The sequence below is a fragment of the Giraffa tippelskirchi genome, chromosome 10 (genome assembly GCF_054371585.1).
Source record: "Giraffa tippelskirchi isolate mGirTip1 chromosome 10, T2T-mGirTip1v1.2.pri, whole genome shotgun sequence".
NCBI lineage: Eukaryota > Metazoa > Chordata > Mammalia > Artiodactyla > Giraffidae > Giraffa > Giraffa tippelskirchi.
In genome coordinates this window covers 62,077,563-62,099,619 of record NC_137284.1, presented here as the reverse complement: position 1 = coordinate 62,099,619, position 22,057 = coordinate 62,077,563, and the positions used below count along the sequence as shown (strand labels likewise).

Below are 22,057 nucleotides of genomic sequence, written 5' to 3'. Positions count from 1 at the left end.
AAAGGAGAGAGGCTGAGAGAAATTAGATACACCAGAGGAGAAGGTGTTGTGAGCGTGGAGACAGTACGGAATGGTGTTGCCACAAGTCAAGGAATGCCTCCACCCTCCAGAAGCTAGGAGTAGCAAAGCAGATTCTCCCTGAGAACCCTTAGAACCTCCAACATCTTGATTAGGACATACAGCCTCCAGAACTGTGTGAGAGAATAAAATTCCACTTTTAAGTCACCAAGTTGTGCTAATTTGTTACAGCAGTCCCAGGAAACTAATATAGCAGTAAACTACAGAAACACCTCAGGAAAGTTTTGTAATAAGAAAAACTACCCTTCATGCTATGATAATAAATTGTTACCAAAAAGGCAAATTAAGTATGGCTTGCTAATTATGCTTCTCACTAGAGTTTCTGAAAAAGCAGAGGACCTAGAGTACCAGGGTACCTAGTCTTATTAGAGATAATAATTAGAAATATTTTGAGAGACTAGTTATAACTTCACTGTACTTTTATTCTCTACCTATGTATTAAACTTGTCTATAGTCTGAAATCAATTGATAGCACTGAATTACTGGGAACAAACGACAGAATCTTTTATAATATGACTTTAAAAGATTTAAAAATCAGCTATCAGTGTAATAAAATTACATCAAAGCAAAGTATCAGCAAAATGCTGGCCAAGATTTTTTTACGAACAAACTGTATTGATTTTTAACCAGATTTGAGACCTAAAAAACTAAAGGAATAACACAACAAGAGAAACAATCAGATATTCTGGCGTTCTGATAGAAGTACCTTCCCTGGTGGCTCAGTCAGTAAAGAATCTGCCTGCAATGCAAGAGACCTGGGTTCGATCCGTGGGTCGAGAAGATCCCCTGGAGAAGGAAATGGCAATCCACTCCAGTATTCCTGCCTGGAAAATTCCATGGACAGAGGAGCTTGGTAGCTATAGTCCGTGGGGTCACAAGAGTAGGACACAACTTAGTGACTAAACCACCACCACCTGATGGAAGTACTTAACCACCTATATGAAAATCAGTCTGTACTGAATAAGCCTCTACCTTTAAGACAACTTACAGAATAAGTGAAATATCACTCTGGAAATTCAGAGAGAAATCCAGACTCTGAAAAGACAAAAACAAACAACCCCAGTCTTAGAATCAATAAAGAAAAAACAACAACTTAATAGTGGAGAAACCTAGAAGACTAAGCAAATGATCAAGATTAACACCACTAGTAACAAGTGATACTCAAAGCATCGTGATGAAGTGAGATGCTCCCTTTGTCTCTCCCCTTTAATCTGCAACCACTAAACATCTGCACTCAGCAAAGGTACCTCTGCCCAACACACTGTGATGCCAGAGTTTCACACATCTGTACACCTAAAGGTGGGTAGACTGGAACACACAGAGAAAACACACCAGAAGAATACAAAGGCAGTGCCTGTCATTCCAGCTACTTAGTCACAGCAGCTGAGCCCACAGCCCTAGGGAAGCCAGTAGCAGCAGAGGAGGTAGCACATGTGACTCCAGCCTCCTGGCCACAGTGGTTTTCATGATCACAGATAATTGGACAGCAGCGGCAGAGGGGCCTATAACGCCATTCCTTCAGGTACAGAGGCACCCACAACTCTGACCCCTTGCCCAGAGCAGTGGTGCCTGCAAAGACAACAATCCCAGAGACAGTGAGGGCAACCTTGCCACAGCTCCTCCCCACCTGTGGCAGGGCCTGTGGCTTTAGAGATCCTGGACACAGCAGAAGCAGTCACCATCCCAGTGTCCCAGGTGGCAATGCCAGCAATCCCACAGCAGCAACACACCAACAAGGTCAATGGGCAACACCCATGGCAGAGGTGCAAAGTGTCAAGTCTCAAACATAACCAAGGCAGCTAAGGCTAAGAAAAACAAAAAGTTTGTGTTATAGTACCACCCGCTGGCAAACAAAAGAAAGGACTAATTTCTAACCTGTTGAATCCTTAGAATAAAAAAAAACAACAAACCCAAACCAAAAACTACCTAAAGAAAGATGTTTGCTACTTCAAATGCACCAGCAGAGGAACAGGTCATCAAAAAAAGAAAAGAGAAAAAAAGAAATAATGCCCTTTGCAGCAACATGGATGGACCTAGAGACTGTCATACTGAGTGAAGTCAGAGAAAGACAAATATCATGATATTGCTTATATGTGGAATCTAAAAAAAAAAAGTATAAATGAACTTATTCACAAAACAGAAAGAGAGTCACAGATGTAAAAAACAAACTTATGATTTACTAAGAGAGAAAGTGGGAGGGCAGGGATAAACTGGGAGATTGGGACTGACATATATACACCACTATGTATAAAACAGATTGCTAATAAGGACCTGACTATAATATATAGCACCGGGAACTGTACTTGATACTCTGTAATAACCTAATAAGAGGAAATAATCTAAAAAAGTGTGGACATATGTATAGCTGATTCACAATGCTGTACAGCAGAAACTAACACTGTAAATCAAATATTCTTCAATAATAAATAAGTAAAGTATTTTTAAAAAAGAGGAAATTCTGTAAGAACTATCTGACTCTTTTGGGAAAGGCAACATTAGGATAACATGCATCCCGGAAGGAGGAGGGAGGGAGAAGGAAGCATAGTTTACCTAAAGAAATAATAGCTGAGAATTTCCCAATCCCCAAAAGGAATTGGATATACAAGTCCATGAACCTATGAGATGCTGGGAGCCAGCACACGAGATCCCACCCATGACAAGGTCATGAGGAGAAGACCTGACGAGCAAGGCAACTCAGGCCTCAGGGATTTCGATAAGCTGCCTTGGCGCTCACCTTAAAGATGATATCTTTCTGATGCTTGCTATAATAGACTGCTCCCTAATTTCTGTGACTTAGGCAGAAGGCCTTCCCTGATCCTTTCCTAACCAGGTCAATTTAAAACTCTAGTCAACACGCCCCCCGAATGGTGACACTCTATAAGATTATTCATAAAAAAGAGTATTTTAATCTAAGCTCCTTTTGCTAGCATCTTAGTTTGCTTGACAAATGTGCCTGTACCTTTAGAACTAGTATACATGACTGCTCCTCAGCAATAAACAGCATTGAGAGCCTGAACGCATGAAAGGCCCCAATGAGCACAAAGCCCTTCGAGGAGGAAAAAGCCTATTGGAAAAACGTAAGAAATATTACTTTATAAAACTGTTATTTGGTCTATATTTACTTGCTGTGTTTTTGCTCTTAACGCCCTGAGCCTATATAATAAAGGTATAGTAGTTAGAGACTTATAAAAACAAAGGTTTAGCCTTAATATAAAAATAGTAAGACAGTTGTTAATCTAGCTAGTGATTTTTGTGAAAGAACTGACCTTGGTGCTACATTGTTTTAGCCTGCCATACCATGACTTTATGGGACCACATTCTTTTCCCTTAAGCTCAAGGCAAAAGATAGATTATAAAAAACAGGTTTTACTTTGAAACTTTGAGTTAATGAATCCTTTCTTTGTCACAATCCACTGTGTCTGTATTCTTTAAAAAAAAAAATGTAGCTCTGGCAGGTTCTGTGCCTAACACAAAAACACTTTTAGAAAAAGTGTTCTGGCTGATCAACCCTTATCAATAAAGAGTCATAAGATGTTAGCAGGCCTCCAGGCCAGAAGATGATGTAAACAACATGAGACTTTTGTAAACAAGATATACAAAAAAGTATCCTGGTTTCGATAAAGGCCAGAAACTGCTGACCCGTTGAGCTAATCTGGCATGACTCTACATTTTACATTTTCCTCTATGTACAACTTAAGATATAAAAAGCTCCCTTTGAAAAATAAAGCTCAGACGCTGACGCTGACACTGCCTCACACCTGCCTAGTCTCGCTGTTTCTTCTCTATGCCGACACAGTCCATCCTGAGGGAACCCCTGGACCAGCTGGAGCAGGACTCCGGCAATGAGAACACATAATCACCTCAGTGCAAAAAGACTTCTCCAAGACACACTATATTAAAACTGTCAAAAGTCAATGACGAAATTTAGAAGCAGCCAGGAAAAAAACATATGGTAACCGACAAAGGCACCACCACTAGGAAATGAGCAGATGCTTCAGCCCAGGTGATCGTGAAATAAAAAGCTCAAAATTCTCAAAGATGAGCACTGTCAGCTAAAGACCCTCTAGCCGGCAAAGTTATGCAGGTATGAAAGACAAATACTTTCCCATCAAACAAAAGCTGAAGGAGTTCAACATTAGACCTGCCTTACAAGAAATGTAGGAAGGAGCTCTTCTACCAGAAACAAAAGACAAGAGTACAGAAGACTCTGAATAAAGTGATGAGTAGGCAGAACCAAAAATTTCAACTCTATATCAGGTATTTTTACTTTTTTCTCTTTTAAATTATGAAAGTATGATAACACGTTTATAGGAGACTTGGAAAATACAGAACAAAGTTACATACAGTTCTACAATATATTATAATTATTTTTAAGTAGAAAATTAAGATTTTTAGTTGGAGTTTCAATATCAAACTTTCAAAAACTAATAGAATGAACATACAGACAAGTAGAAAGATATAGTAAACCTGAAAAGCACTATGAACTAATTCAATGCAATTAAGATTTATACAATTTTCACACAACAGCATGATATAAACTCTATTCAAGAGACTATAAATCAGGAGACACTGAAACATATCCAGGGACGTAAAACACAAGGTGCAAAAATTTCATGGTCTAAAGGTATTGAAATCATATTGAGTCTGTTCTCTTATCACTGAATTATGTTAGAAATCAATATCAAAAGATATTCAAAAGTAACTCACATATTTTCAAGTGCAACGTGACATCTATCAAGAGAGATCTTTGACTTAGCCACTGGAAGCCTCAATAAAGTTACAAGACTGAAAAAACACAGCAGATGATTGCCAAGAAGTATGTATTTAAATGAAAAATTAATAAAGATACTTTAAAAATCCCATGTATTTGGAAATTAAAAGTCCATTTTTAAATGATGAGTATATCTAAGAAGCCATAACAAATAAAATTAGAAAATATCTGTAACAGAATGTAAGTGAAAAGAGAATTTATCAGAACTTGTTGCATGCAACAGAGTTGCTCAATGCAACTAACTATAGTGTAGAATTTTGAATAAGGTATGAAAGCAAATAATGGACACAAGCATAAAATTTTGTGAAACCTGAACAAAATATATACTTCAGCTAATAATACTGTATTACATATTACTTTTCTGTTTGTTTTTTTAAAACAATATAGCATTTCTTTATATTCTCAGAATTGGATTAGAAGTTTCAAGCCTCAAAATAGGTTGTTTTCACAAAATAAAAAAACATTAAAGCATAAATGTTAAAGAGAGGAAAAAAAAGCAGTAACTATAGCTACTTCAATTTGGTAATAAACTCACAACATAAAAAAGGATAATTTGAGACAACAAAAACAAGGGTGGCAGAGGAGAGGAAAAGGACAGAACCCATATAAGCAAATGAAGACAAGATGCTATCATCAGAGAAAGGACTATTTTAACCTATGAGACATTCTATACAAACCTCATCGTAACTATAAAACACAAATCCAGAGCAGAGGCAAAAACTACAGGAAAAAAAAAAAGGAAACTGAGAAAAAAAAACAACACAGATACACAGATCAATGGAACAGACATGAGAGCCCAGAACTAACCACACTTATATGTAGTCAACTCATTTATGACAAAGGAGTCAAAACTATACAACAGAAATAGGACGGTGTCTTCAACAGATGGTGTCACATGCAAAAGAATGAAACTAGACCCTCATCTTATACCATACACAAAATTAACTCAAAATGGATTAAGGACTTGAATGTAAGACCTGAAACCATAAAACTCCTCAACAAAAACTATAGGCAGTACACTCTGACATCAGTCTTAGTAATATATTTCTGGATATGTCTCCTCAAGCAAGAAGCAACAAAAGTAAAAATGACAGAATGGGACATCAAACTAAAAAGTTTCTGCACAGCAAAGAAAACCACCAGCAACATAAAACAATCTATCAAATGGAAGAAGATATTTGCAAATCATATACTTGATAAGGGATCAAAATTCAAAATACATAAAGAATGCATACAACTCAAACAACCTGATTAAAAAATAGGCAGAGGAACTGAACAGACATTTTTCCAAAGAAGACATATAGATGGCCAACAGACATATGAAAAGATGTTCAACATCACTAACTATTAGGGATAGGCATATCAAACCCACAATGAGACATTACCTCTTACACATCAGAATGGCTATTGTCAAAAACAAGCATTGGCAAGGATCTGGAGAAAACACTACACTACTGGCAGGTATGTAAACTGGTACAGTCACTTTGGAAAACAGTATAGAGATGCCTAAAAGAAAAAAAAAACCAGAATTACAATATAATCCAGCTGAAGAGGAGAGTGAAAAAGTTGGCTTAAAACTCAACATTCAGAAAACTAAGATCATGGCATCTGGCCCCATCACTTCATGGCAAATAGAAGGGGAAAAAGTGGAAGCAGTGACAGATTTTATTTTCTGGGGTTCCAAAATCACTGCAGATAGTGACTGCAGCCATGAAATTAAAAGAGGCTTGCTCCTTGGAAGAAAAGCTATGACAAACCTAGACGGCGTATTAAAAAGCAGAGACATAACTTTGCTGACAAACGTCCATAAAGCTGTGGTTTTTCCAGCAGTCATGTATGGATGTGAGAGTGGGACCATAAAGAAGGCTGAATGCCAAAGAATTGATGCTTTTGAATTGTGGTGTTGGAGAAGACTCCTGAGAGTCCCTTGGACTGCAAAGAGATCAAACCAGTCAATCCTAAAGGAAATCAACCCTGAATATTCACTGGAAGGACTGATGCTGAAACTGAAGCTCCAATATTTTGGCCACCTGATGTGACGAGTCCACTCACTGGAAAAGACCCTGATGCTGGGAATAACTGAAGGCAACAGAAGGGAGCAGCATAGGATGTAATGGTTAGATAGCGTCACTGACTCAATGGACATGAATTTGAGCAAACTCTGGAAGATAGTGGAGGACAGGAAAGCCTGGCATGCTGCAGTCTGTGGGGTCGCAAACAGGCAGGCAGGACTCAGCAACTGAATAATGACAAATGATCCAGCTATTCCTCTTCTGGGAATTTATCAAAGAATACGAAACACTAATTCAAAAAGATATGTGCTTCCCTATATTAATGGCAGCATATTATACAACAGCCAAAAGATGGGAAAAAACGAATGCCCATTATCAGATGAATAGCTAAAGAAGAAATGGGGTGTGTGTATGTGTGTGTGTTTGTGTGTGTATATAACCACTCGGTCACAAAAGAGATGAAATCCTGCCTTGTGACAAAAGAGATAGACCTTGAGGGTATTATTCTAAGTGAAATAAGTCAGACAGAGAAAGATGAACACCATATGATTCACTCATGTGGAATATGAAAAACAAAATAAATGAACAAGACAAACCAAACAAAAAAATTGAAATAAACACATAGGCACAGAGAACATAGCAGTTACCAGAGGGGAAAGGGAGGGCAGGACAGAGTAAAATGGGTAAAGAGGATTGACTGTATGGTGACAGTGGACATTAAATTTTTGGTGGTTAGCACACTGTACTGTATACAGAAGTAAAATTATAAGGTATATGTAAAACAAAGTTATAAACCAATGCTACCTCAATAAAGAAAAATAAAAAATAGGTGATACTAATATGTACCCTCAGAAGGGTACGCACTGAGACGCGTATATTGTCTCTGTAATATTCTTCACAATAATGTACAACCTCAACCTAATCATAATAGACATTCTACAAAATAACAGACCAGGAGCCTTCAAAGGTTTTAATGTCCCAAAAGATAGAACTATCAGATTAGAAGAAACTAAGGCAGCACGACAACCAATTGCAATGTGGGATACTAGATTAGGTCCTGGAATAGAAAAGGAGTATCAGTGTAAAAACTGGGGAAATATAACACCCTTAGTAACTAATATTGCACCAATGTTAATTTCTTAGTTCAGATAACTGTACTATAACTATGTAAGATGTTAACAGGTAGGGAAGCTGTACTATTTTTGCAACCCTTCTGTAAAATTAACTCAAGGGAATTCCCTGATGGTCCAGTGATTAGGACTCCATGCTTCCCCTGCAAGGGGCACAGGTTCAATCTCTGTTTGGGAAACTAAGATCCCTCATGTCAAGCAACATGGCCAAAATTAAAAAAACCCACAAAACATTAACTGAAAATATAAAGCTAAAAAAAAATTTTTTTTTTCAAAAAGAGATTTAATGGATATATCAACAAATTACAATGCATCAGTTTATTTGGATTCTTATTGAAACAAGGATTCCCAAGTGGTGCAGTGATAAAGAATCTGCCTGCCAATCTAGAAGGCGCAGGTTCAATCCCTGGGTTGGGAAGATCCCCTGGAGAAGGAAACGGCACCCCACTCCAGTATTCTTGCCTGCAAAATCCCATGGACAGAGGAGCCTGGCAGGCTACAGTCCATGGGGTTGCAAAGAGTCAAACATGACAAAAAGACAACCAGGAAATTTAAAAAACTGATTAGATGTTTGATGATACATGTTATTAAGAATTAATTCTAGTTTTGGAGGTATTATGCTCATTATTATTAATGACCATGGTATTATGGCCATTATTTTAAAGTCTCCTAGAGAAATACTGAAATATTTGTGATTAAAATTATATGCTTGTGGTTTGTTTTAAAATAACCTAGGGTTGAGAGGAAGAGCAGGTAGGAGTACAGAGGAGACAAGATTGGCCTTAAATTGATAAATGTTGGAAACCAAGTGATAGGTACGTGACGGTGGTTCATCATATTCTCTCTACACTTGTCCATGTCTGAAAATTTTTCCATTAACTAAAAAAATGTGTGTGTATGTATACACACACACACACCTTAAATAGAATTAACACACATAACACATAGTAGAATTAACTATGTACAAATAGCATTTAACTAAAACTATTTCAATCACTTGTAAATTTAAACTATGAGTTTGAAATTTAACTTGCCTAACAAAGCTTCCCAAACACTGAAATGCTACCTTTGGCCTAATCTAACCCCAAGACTCTAGAGAGTTCTCTCATATTGCTTTAGCTTCTCAAACCGAAAATCATAGCCCTCAATTCTTCTCGTTTCAATGAGTGAGAGATATTAAGTGTCTTCAATGCTAAGTTTAAGTTAATTTCTATGAATCATCACAGAAAAAAGCAAACTTTTGTTCAGATTCAAATATTATCTGTTCTTTGCTATCTCAACTTCTAAAACTATTCCGGGTTTTTTGGTTTGTTTGTGAATTCATCAGGGTTCAAATAAGAAAACTAGTTAGCTTTGAAAAGGGTATCTTTTTTCAATCCTGAGAACTCTGTTTCCAATGAGGCCAGCGTGATTACCTGGGTAACAAAGTTTAGTCCCTTTTAGTTCTTGCTGTTACTCTTACTTGAGTCTCATTCTCTCCGGCTGCCAATTTACCATTTCTTTAGGCTTGTCCTTCCTCTCTATTAAGTGTTCATTAGAAAGCACACTAAGGTTCTTTAGTTTAAAAAAACCCTACACTTACCATCAGTTTTTTTTGTTTGTTTCTGGAAATATTCTTAAATACCTTACAAATATTATTATTTTTTAAGAGACATTTTTAAATCTATGTAAAACATATCAAAATCATTTAAAAATAGACTTCACAACAATTTCCTCACCAAAAGAACAGAATTTTTAATAGTTACTTTAACAGACACTTTTGACTGCTGAATAAATTCACTGTGTGCACCATTTAATTACCATTTGTATTTATAATTAATGTGAATCACTGGATTTGTGCTACCTGTCCCACAGGCTAGCATCAAAGTGCAATAAAATTCCTTATACACCTGACATATAAAACTTGAGACTGATTGGTTCTTACAAACATATCTGGGCCACAACTTTTTAAGATGCCAATAAGAAATACCACTGGCAAGAAGAGAACAGAATGAAATTGAATATGAGATGGTGACAGAGTCTCAGAAAGCCAATAATCTACAGATTTCAGAGAATGGAGACTTTAAGTGCAAGCAATAGGAAGACTGGCTTCCCTGGTGGCTCAGTAGAAAGAATCCTCCTGCAATGCAGGAGACCCAAGTTCAATCCCTGGGTCAGGAAGATCCTCTGGAGAAGGAAATGGCAACTCACTCCAGTATTCTTTCCTGGGAAATCCCACGGACAGTGGGCTACAGTCTTTGGGGTTGCAAAAGAGTCAAACAAGACTTAGCAACTAAATAACAACAGGAACATTAGGGCAGAAAAGCTACTGATAAATTCGTATCTTGAAGAAATATATGTATATAGAAAAAGATATAAGGATTTGTCAAATTAACTATGGTACATCTATACTATAGAATAGTATGCAACAGTTAAAAAGAATAAAGTAAAAAAATGTACTGACATAGTTTCCCAAGGCAAGTGAAAAAGGCAACTTGTAGGATACTATGTAAACACGATGCCATTTATGTTTATTTCTAAATATGTACAAATTTAAGTGCTAGATGTTTATATATTTATTTATGTAAATAGAGAAGCTGACAGAATGCCCACAAAAGCTTGGGGCATGGTCTTTCACATTTTTTCTGAACATCTCATCTCTGTATCATTTACAAATGAACATTATTTCAACAGCTAACATTATTTAAGTAGTTAAATGGGAAGGAAAGAAAGCAAAGAGGAGAGAAGCTTATAGGAGAAATTTTAGAATGGAGGAAGTTTATAACTACTTTTTCATCACTTGTACAAGTTGCCTATTGTACTTAATTAACTCGGCGATGAAGATTAACAAAACGAAACTCAAATTCCATTATTGTGTTTAATCACATTTGTCCTTCTTTGTTCCTTAAAAGAAAATTACAACTATCCCAAAAGTATAGTCAGAAACACTTTGGATCCTGTAAAATTGAAACTGTCAAACTCTGTAAATAAAAGGACAATTGTATCCCCCCAAAATATTCATACTTAGAAGTGCATTTATCATAGACCCCTTTAATGAAACCAAATGGTTTAAGATACCTATCCTTCTTTTGAACTACATAAATCATTATTATTAGTTCTATTATAAGACATATATAGAGCTGCCATACTCACAATTTCCTGAAAGGATAAAATGACAATAATTTTTCAGTTTTGGAGAACTAAATTATTTATATTCCTTAATGTAAACTCACAAACTGGATGACAGCTATTAGATCTAAAAGGACAAAGTTCTTCCTGCTCCAATTATTCAATTATTTTAAAATTTTATTTAGCAACACTGAATCAACAAACTTAAGTTTGGAGCATGTAGTCAAGCTTTCCCCCAGAGAACTGATTAAAAATGCCATGCCTCCTCCTCACGGAACAAAAACAACAAAAACACCCACCCTGTAAGAAACCTTAAAGTTACCTGAATTACAATGACTAAATTCAAAGTCACCTTGGGGGTTTGAGGCACAGCTGCCCAAGTTATTAATACAGAGTATTTTACATTACAGGAAAAAGGAATCTATGTTGATAATGATAATAAATTTGATTTCTTGGCTCTCTTTATTTAGGTTTCATGATTTTCAAGTCAAAGATGACAGATTATCCATTTTTACACCACACACACACAAAAATCAAATAGCCACCTATGCAATCTCTTGGGCCCCAAACACTTTTAATACATTACACTGACTCACAGAACACAAACAAACAAGAATAGAAAGTAGCACTAGTGTCACCAGTGTATTTCTCAGGTGGCCATGAAGCTGGGCCCCTCTGGAATCAAGTTCCCCAGGTTCGCCTGCCCAGTGCAGTAAACCAGACTGAGGACTCACCTTGTGACTCCAGGGATGAAAAAAAAGGGTATTAGTTGCAACTGTACTTTTAAAGCAGGAAAAAAAGAGACTAAAAACAAGAGCAAGGAGAGTTCTTGGTTAGGGAAATAGTAAGGAAATGTAGACCATTTAGTTCACAAATGCTCTTTTTACACTTGTTTACTATGAATTCTACAGACATATACAAATCAAATATGTCATGATGGCAGAAATGGGAAGTCAGCACAAATAAATAAGCACATTCCTATTTATGAAATTCATCTAAAAGTTCCTAGAAGCCTAGTAACAACAGACTGTACTTACGGTGAATATTACTATGTAGCATTTTACTTAAAGGCAACTCTTCACCACCTAAAAATATATTCATAAAAGTACTTTGATGATGATCAAACCCAGGTCTCTTGCATTGCAGGCAGATCCTTTACTGTGTGAGACACTAGAGAAGCTCCCCACCACCTTAAAATATATTCATAAAAGTAATTTGATGATCATTTTACTGATCATTTAGAGAACTATGAAATTAAATGGATTATATATACATTTTATGCTTTATATAATAACTTTATTCTTTTTGTAACTTTATATAATTTGCCTGAGTTTTACAATAGGGGCTTCCCTGGTGGTTCAGCACTAAAGAATCCTCCTGTTAATGCAGGAGATGTGGTTCTGTCCCTGGGCCGGGAAGATCCCCTGGAGAAGGAAATGGCAACCCGCTCCAGTATTCTTGCCTGGGAAATCCCATGGACAGAGGAGCCTGGAGGGCTACAGTCCATGGGGTAGCAGAGTCAGACACAACTTAGCAACCAAACTACAATGACAAAGCTTTTCAATATTCATTTATGTTATAGATAATAGAAATAAGCAATAATACTGTGACCCATTAACACAGGATTGAAAAATGATTTTAAAAATGTTACCAAGCATTCCAATTAACTGGACATTCTTAGTAGACCCACCAAATGTGTACTGTACAATACTATTGTGAGAATTAAATGACAAACTATTTTTTAAAAGGTGTTTGCATCCAGGCTGCAAAATACTACCGCATCCTCTTGGTGGCTGTGTCTTCGGGAGTGCTCTTGGTGGCTGTGTCTTCGGGAGTGCTCTTGGTGGCTGTGTCTTCGGGAGTGCTCTTGGTGGCTGTGTCTTCGGGAGTGCTCTTGGTGGCTGTGTCTTCGGGAGTGCTCTTGGTGGCTGTGTCTTCGGGAGTGCTCTTGGTGGCTGTGTCTTCGGGAGTGCTCTTGGTGGCTGTGTCTTTGGGAGTGCTCTTGGTGGCTGTGTGTCTTCGGGAGTGCTCTTGGTGGCTGTGTCTTTGGGAGTGCTCTTGGTGGCTGTGTCTTCGGGAGTGCTCTTGGTGGCTGTGTCTTCGGGAGTGCTCTTGGTGGCTGTGTCTTCGGGAGTGCTCTTGCTTCAAACGCTCTTCTTGTAGCTGGCTGCCGCTTCTCCCTCAGGTCTCAGCTTAAATGTCACTTCCTCAGAAAGGGCTTCCTTATTCACCTTATGTAACCATCACTCTCTTTCTCAGTACTCTAAATTTCCTGCTTGGCACTTATCCTAATATATTGTTTTATTTCCCCCCAGTGGAATGAAAAAATCCACACAAAATAGGAACACATCTGTCTTTCTTACTACTGAATTTCCTTGATCTCGCATGGTGCCTGGATTAAAAAAAAAAAAAATGTTCAGTAATTATCATCTTCAAGATGAATAAATGGATGCTGTCCAAACATCTACTAGAAACTACTCTTCCAGGCTCAATGTCAAATGTCTAATCTTCAAATACACTCTAGTTTTTTAAAAAAGAATTCATAATATAAGATTTTGGTATTTTCACTTTATGGAAACAGTGATACTCCCCTTAATATCCTACTAATGACATTTTCAAAGGTTACCTTCTCTGCTCAGTGGTTCTCAAACGTTTTGGTCTCAGAATTCCTTTGTACTCTTCTAAAAAAGCAAAGAATTTTTGTTATGTGGATTTTATCTATTTTATCCAAACATTTATCAATTATTTATCATATTAGAAATTAAAACAGATTTTAAATTAATTCATTAAAAATAATATAGGTGTTACCCATGACTTCATAAGCTTGCCAAATATACTCCCAAATTAACTGCACATTTTTATTAAAAAAATTTTTCAGGAACAAAAAACTTAAAAGAATGGCATTGTTTTCTAGTTCTGCAAGTGTAAAGTCTGGCAGCTGGACATCTGTTGGGATATATAATTTTGGTTGAAGTATATATATAAAGAAAGCCTCACACTGACATAACAGTTGGAAAAGGGAGTATTTTAATGCTTTCTTCTGATAACTATAGATAGAATTTCTTGACACTACAGCAACACTGGACAAGTGCTAGTTCCTGAAATGTTAGTTGCAATATACCACATCAATGAACATTTTTTACTCTATTGCAAAAAAATTCACTGCTGTATTTCATCTTCTGAATAAATTTTTTAATCCATACATAATTCTGTAATATCATACATTGGTCATTTGAAAACCACTGGCTCAATGGGTTATGCTGATCTCCCAAATCCTGACGTTTTATTATACAATATAATATATACTTGTTAATATCACCACTGATAAAAATGAGAGAAACCTTTAAGTGTGGGAACTGTCAACCTTACAGTGGTAAATATAAGCTTTCCAAAATCCTAATTTTTTTTTCTTGAAAGCTCAAATTTTATCTTTGGCAGCAAACATCAGTTATTTTCCATGAAGCAACAAGCTCATTCCACTAGTTTTTGAGAAAATACAAATACCCAAGTTTGAATAATGATTATTTGCCACTTGTTTTTTTTTAGATAAAAATGTTGCACAAGTTAAAAAGTGACTGACATGCAACTCAAATATATGCACAAATGCTTTTACTCATGACAATCATACTTTGGTATGAAACTGTCAGGCAAGTGTAATCTCCTCGGTTCTGTCTCGTCTTAACAAAAATTTGAACGACAGACATTAAAGCCCTCGGCGTGTCACAGCTCTCAGACAGACCATGTTATAGCTCTCGGGTCTCGGACAGATCGAGTTATAGCTCTTAGACAGATCACTGTTACAGCTCTGTGTTACAGCTCAGTTTTATTTAGAAAATAGCAGGAAAATACATCCTCCAGGCATGAGGGCATGTCGACCCAAAGACGCAAAGAGAAGACAGAACGAGCCCCGACCCTTTGGCTCCTCTTTTTAGTATGATTTTCCTCCCCCCAGGCCTGCCCTATGTAAATTGGGCTAGCCAGGAGTGCTGTTTGTTCTACCTGAGGTCCTCATTCCGGTCCTCGGACCTTCCTTTGACCTTCCTTTGTTCTATTTTCATAGGCTTTTCCCTTCCTTGTCTTTTAGCTACTATCATTCTGGACTCCTTTTTCCTATCCTAACTACCTAACAAAACCAAACTGCTTCATGAGTGCTTCCCATTTCTTTACAGAGAAAATTAAAAAGACATGTACTCAAAGGTCAAGGTTTAATAAAATTGTTAATGTTTACTGTTTTGTTAAGGTAAGTATTAAACAAAATTGGCTTTTACAAAGTGCAAGTGCAAGGCAGAGATGAACAGAATACTACATGTGCAATGCCTCAATTTCTGCTCAGGTGCCAGCAGTTCTACCTAACACTGGTTTTGCACCATCAGTTACACTCTTTCCCAAAGTGTCTTCCATGGATCTCTAATACCACTCTTCCTTAGAAAACAGAATTCTCTGTTTAGGTGTATCTGGAAAATGCTACACATTATATGCCATTATTAAGGGTTTGAAAAGTACCAAAGTGAAAAAAAAAATTATGAAAACTATAAAATTGATTAATACAATGTTCCAAAAACATGTCTACAGAACCTCTTTAATGAAGATATTAAAAAGATCTCAGAGAACACACCTGCAAACACATCACTATGATTAGAAACTCTAAGACGAAGAGTCCACCTTGCCTCAGAGAAGAGCCATGATTCTTTCCTGATTCTGCATTTTTCTTTCAGTAAATGCTTACTTCAGTTGTCAATTATCTAACTGAGGTAAGGATTTAACAAAAATACAATCTATTAAAAAACACAAATCTTTTTGACTTCTATTTAGGAGAAAACACAAGTCAAAATGAGATGTATGGGCAACTCAGTAAGATATAAAATAAGTGAGATAAAACTATTGGAAAAGAGGAAAATTATTTGCATATAATATAGTTATTAACAAAACTTTTAAAAATTGACTGAAACTATCAGGATAAATACATGCACTCAGGAAAAAGGAGTATCAAAATGCACAGAAAAATTAAAACATGCCTATGTCAATTCTGCCCAAACTGATTCACAGATTCAGTGTAGTCACAGTCAGAGTTACAGTAGGATGTTTGTATAGGAACTAACATGTTGATTCTAAAACATATATGTAAAGCCAAAGGAACCAGAAGAGTACAGTTTTTAGAAAACAATAACAAAGTTGAAAGATTTGCTTACTTGATTTAAAGATTTTACTGTAAAACTACAATAATCCAGATAGCGTGGTACTGGCAAAACGAGGTAGACACAAAGAACAAAATGAAATAGAGAACCCAGATCTAGCCCCCATAGCCAAATGACTTTTTATAAGGTACAGAAACAACTCAATAGAAAAAGGATCATCTTTTCAATAAAATGTACTAAAACAACTGGAGATTCATATGCAAAAAAGTGAAACTCAATCCATACAGTACACAATTAACAAAAATTAAATCAAAATTGATCACATATCCAAAAGTTAAAACCTCTAGGGAAAAAAATCAAGGAAAGATTTTTGTGACCTTCAGGTATACAAAACTTTCTTAAACATGACACTGGAAAATCCATATAGAAAAACATTGGTAAACTGGGTTTAGTAAACATTTTAAGCATTTGCTTTTCTAAAGACACTGTTAGAAAAATGAAAAGGCAAGGCATAGATTGGATGAATATATTTATCAAAGCATATCTGACAAAGGACTTATACTAACAACTCAATAATAAAGAGACAACCAATTAAAAAAAACCCTTGAGACTGACAAGGGCTAATTTACAAATAGCTCATACAACTCAGTACCAAAAAAAAATCACCCAATCAAAAAATGGACAAAAGACCTAAACAGACATTTCGCCAAAGAAGCTGGCCAACAGGCACATGAAAAGATGCTCAACATCGATAATTATTAGAGAAATGAAAATCAAAACCACAATGAGGTATCATTTTACACAGATGAGAATGGTCATCATCAAAAAATCTACAAACAATAAATGCTGGAGAGGGTGTGCAGGAAAGCAACCCCTTGCTACAGTTGGGAATGTAAATTGGTACAGTCCCTATGGAGAACAGCATGGAGGTTCCTTAAAAAACTAAAAATTGAGCTACCATATGATCTAGCAATCCCACCCCTAAGCATATATCCAGAAAGGACAAAAACTCTAACTTGAAAAGATAATATACTCCAGTGTTCATAGCAGTATTATTTACAAAAGCCAGGACATGGAAGCAACCGAAGTGTCCATCAATAGATGAATAAATAAAGACGATGTGGTACATATATACAATAGAGTATTAGCCATAAAAAAGAAGATTGCTATTTTCAGCAACATGGATAAACCTAGTGTATATCCAGAGTGAAGTTAGACCAAGACGAGTATTGTTATGATATCATTTACATGTGACATCTAAAAATATTAATACAACTGAATCTATTTACAAAACACAAACAGACTCACAGACATAGAAAACAAATGTATGGTTACCAAAGGGGATGGTGGGGAGGGATAAATAGGAGTATGGGATTAATACATATACAGTACTATATACAAAATAGATAAGCAGCAAGGATTTACTGTGTAACACAGGCAATAATATTCAAGATGTTGTAATAACCTACAATGGAAAATAATCTAAAAGAGAATATATATAACTGAATCACTGTGCTATACACCTGAAACTAACACAATACTGTAAGTCAACTATACTTCACTTTTAAAAGGAGTGGAAGAAGGCAAAAAATTTGAACAGATACTTTACCAAAAATATAGAGATCACAATAAACACATGAAAAGAGCATCTTTGAGCAAAAAATCATTAGTTATCAAGAAAATGCAGAACTTCCTTGGTAGTCCAGTGGTCAGAGCAACTAAGCCTATGCACCACAACTACTGAAGACCATGAGCTCTGGAGCCTGTACTCTGCAACAAAAGAAGCCACTGCAATGAGAAGCCTATGCACCACAACTGGAGAAAGCCTGGGTGCAGTAACAAAGACCCAATGCAGCCACACATTATGTAAAAAAAAAAAAAAATTTTTTTAAGAAATGCAAATTAAAACCACAGTGAGCCGTATTAACACACCTATTAGAATGGCTAAAATTAAAAGGACTTACCATATGAAGTGTTAGCAAGGATGCAGAGCAACTAGAACTCTCAAACACTGCTGGTGGCAATGTAAAATGGCACAACCACTTTGGAAAACAGTCGGGCAGTTTCTTAAAATGTGAAAGAAAAAAATGACCAAGCTATTTCAGATATTTACTCAAGAGAAATAAAAGCATATGCCCACACAAAGACCTGAGCACATATGCTCATAGCAGATTTCTTTATAATAACCAAAATTAGCAACAACCCAAATTGTTCAACAAGGGATAAATGAATAAAGAAATACTGTTAGGGCCATACAGTGCATTATTACTCAGCTGGGGGTTCAATCCCTAGGTCAGGAAGATCCCTTGGAGTAAGAAATGTCAATCCGCTCCAGTATTCTTGCCTGGAAAATTCCATGGACAGAAGAGCCTGGTGAGCTATAGTCCACGGGGTTTCAGAGAGTCAGACACGGCTGAGCACATACAGCACATTAGTCAGCTACAACACTGATATATCCCCCAAATAAGTATACTGAGTGAAAGTCAGACAAAAACAAGTACTGAATAATACTATTTACATAAAATTTTAGAAAATATAAACTTATCTATAGTGACCAAAAAAAAAAAAAGAGAAACAAACAGTACTGTCCTGGGCCCATGAGTAAGAAGAGGGGTGCAACAGTGAACAGAATCAAGTAAGGCTTGTGGAATCTTTTTGGAGTGATGGTATTTTGTTACTGTGGTACTGGTGATGGTTTCATAGGTGTCTACATAGGCCAAAATTCACCCAATTTTACACTTTTAATATGTGCAACTCACCATACATCAATGGTACCACAATAAAGCTTTTAAGGAAAAGGAACTAGCCAGCTCCCTCCTTACCTACTCCCTATTCACAACTTGATGCCACTGAAGGGGAGGAGAGACCAGAAAATTAGCAAGGAAATGAAATTAGCTATACTAGCTAAAGATAGCAAGAATACAGTGAAATAAGAATGCATATACGTAACTGATGTAATAAATTAGCTTTCATTGCTTCACTTTTTCTTCTCCACTCTACAGCCACATATTTTTTTTTTAATAAATTTATTTATTTTAGTTGGGGGCTAATTACTTTACAATATTGTAGTGGTTTTTGCCATACATTGACATGAATCAGCCATGGGTTTACATGTGTTCCCCTTCCTGGACCCCCCACCCACCTCCCTCCCCATCCCATCCCTTTGGGTCATCCCATTGCCCCGGCCCTGAGCGTTTGTCTCATGCATCGAACATGGAATGGTGTTCTGTTTCACATATGATAATATACATGTTTCAATACTATTCTCCCAGAACGTCCCACCCTCACCTTCTCCCTCAGAGTCCATAAGACTGTTCTATGCATCTGTGTCTCTTATTCTGTCTCGCACATAGGGTTATCGTTACCATTTTTCAAATTCCATATATATGCATTAGTATACTGTATTGGTGTTTTTCTTTCTGTACAGCCACATATTTTGTAGATGAAAAGCTTATAAATTCTGCACATTTTCCTAGTCTCAATTTATTTCATTTACCAATAGAGAAATTTTTTTTTACTGTTATCTGTTTATCTACAACACAGGATAATTCTGTATTTTAAAAAAGAAAGAATAAATAAAACTGTTATATAAACTAAGAAAAATGATGCATTCAAATCATACTTTCATGTAATCTTTTTTAGAAAATCTTTGAGATTTTATCAAGACAATAAAATGAGCAGTATGTTTTCTAACTAATTACTGTTTAATATTCTGAGGTCCATGAAAAAAACCCATATTAACCCACAAAATTCTCAGACACTCTCCAAAGCTATCTATTAAAAGATCAAGTGAGTTACTTTATCAAATTAAAAATGTATTTTAAAGATCACATATGAAATTGGCAGTAATTTCACCCTTCAATGTTGGGTTGTATGCCACGATCCAAAATAGACTATTATTACATTAAATACTACTTTGTTTCTGAAAGACAAATTTTAACAGAAAGTTAAAATATATCACATCTTAACAGTTGTTTTTCTACACTTAAATATTATTTGAATGAACCAGATAAGGGAGTGCACCAATCCTGGGTGTTCATTGGAAGGTCTGATGTTGAAGCTGAAACTCCAATACTTTGGCCACCTCATGAGAAGGGTTGACTCATTGGAAAAGACCCTAATGCTGGGTAGGATTGGGGGTGGGAGGAGAAGGGGACGACAGAGGATGAGATGGTTGGATGGCATCACCGACTCGATGAACATGGGTTTGGGTAGACTCCGGGAGTTGGTGATGGACAGAGAGGCCTGGCGTGCTGCAATTCATGGGGTCGCAGAGAGTCGGACACGACTGAGCAACTGAACTGAACTGATAAGGGAGTGTAGCATTATCATCATGACAATTATGTTACACGAGCTACCCAGAAAACACATATCTGTAACTAAGACAGAAACAAGCAAACAAAAAATAACTCAGTCACTAAAAAGGACTGCATGATGAAGCATACAAAAAATGAACTTTAGGATATTTCTTCATAGGTTTAGAAAGAAAAATAACAGGACAAGGAAATAAAATCAGTTTATAGAGCAATGATTTTAAAACTAGTAAAAGGCATGAGGAAAACAAAAAGCCCAAGTGTAAATCCATCTGAATACAGCCCTCTTTCACTGCCCTGGTGTGAAAAAAGGCACTGAATGTTTTCAGATGTTATCAAGCATTTTCAAATGAGAGACTAGAAATGAGTGTTTTGATCTTTGAGCACAACCTTAGAGTAGAGAAGGTATATCACTGTAAAAGCTTAGCTGTAAAAGCCCTTACATAGTTGCTGCTGCTGTTGTTCAGTCACAAGTCATGTCTGACTCTTTAAAACCCAATGAACTGCAGCATGCCAGACTTCTTTGTCCTTCACTGTCTCCCCAAGTTTCCTCAAAACTCATGTCCATTGAGTCGGTGACGCCCTTCAACCATCTCATTCTCTGTCACCCCCCTCTCCTCCTGCCCTCAATTTTTCCCAGCATCAGAGTTTTTTCAAATGAGTTGGTTCTTTGCCTCAGGTGGCCAAAGTATTGGACCTTCAGCTTCAGCATCAGTCCTTCCAATGAATATTCAAGGTTGATTTCCTTTAGGACTGACTGGTTTGATCTCCATGCAGTCCAAGGGACTCTCAAGAGTCTTCTCCAGCACCACAGTTCGAAAGTGTCAATTCTTTGGCCCTCAGCCTTCTTTCTGGTCCAACTCTCACATCTGCACATGACTACTGGAAAAACCATAGCTTTGACTATATGGACCTTTGTTGGCAAAGTGATATCTCTGCTTTTTAAAACACTGTCTAGGTCTGACATAGCTATTCTTCCAAGGAGCAAGCACCTTTTAGTTTCATGGCTGCTGTCACCATCTGCATTGATTCTGGAGCCCAAGAAAATGAGTATGCTTAATGAATAACTTTCAGATATGCATTTAATTCTTCACACTTCAAGGGTGGTAACTATTATTTCTACTAATCTACTAATAAGATCCTTCATCATCTGGCCCCTGTTGACGTCACCAGCCTCATAACAAACTGCCTGTAGTTCTTGGATATGTTCCTGCTTGTTCATGCATCAACAGCCACATATTCCCTCTGTGTGGACTGTCCTTATACTTGATGGCAGAAAACTTCGAGACTCCGCTCAAATGTCACTTTCTTTTCTGTGATGACTGTACCCTCGCCCTAGGTTTGCGTCTAGTGCTCTGTGGGCACTCTGTACATATTTCTTACAGCACTCATCTTAAGGCAGACAGTTCATTTATGTTATTATGTTGTTTGTGTCAGACTTTGAAGGCTTCACAAAGGAAATTGCCAATTCAGCACTGTAGTCTAAATTACCACAAGAACACAGGGAACT

At 36.7% G+C, this 22,057-nt stretch overlaps 1 protein-coding gene across 2 annotated transcripts in view; it reads right to left on the bottom strand.

The window, feature by feature from the left end:
* SDHAF3 (succinate dehydrogenase complex assembly factor 3) overlaps positions 1-22,057 on the bottom strand; it is a 76,940-nt gene that overhangs the window by 12,994 nt on the left and 41,889 nt on the right. The window contains exon 2 of one of the 2 annotated variants that reach the window (XM_081531616.1): positions 18,199-18,300. The exons of the other annotated variant lie outside the window; for it this stretch is intronic. Coding sequence (XP_081387742.1) covers positions 18,199-18,300 — 102 coding nt within the window. The remainder of the gene's footprint in view (positions 1-18,198; positions 18,301-22,057) is intronic. 2 annotated transcript variants of the gene reach the window in all.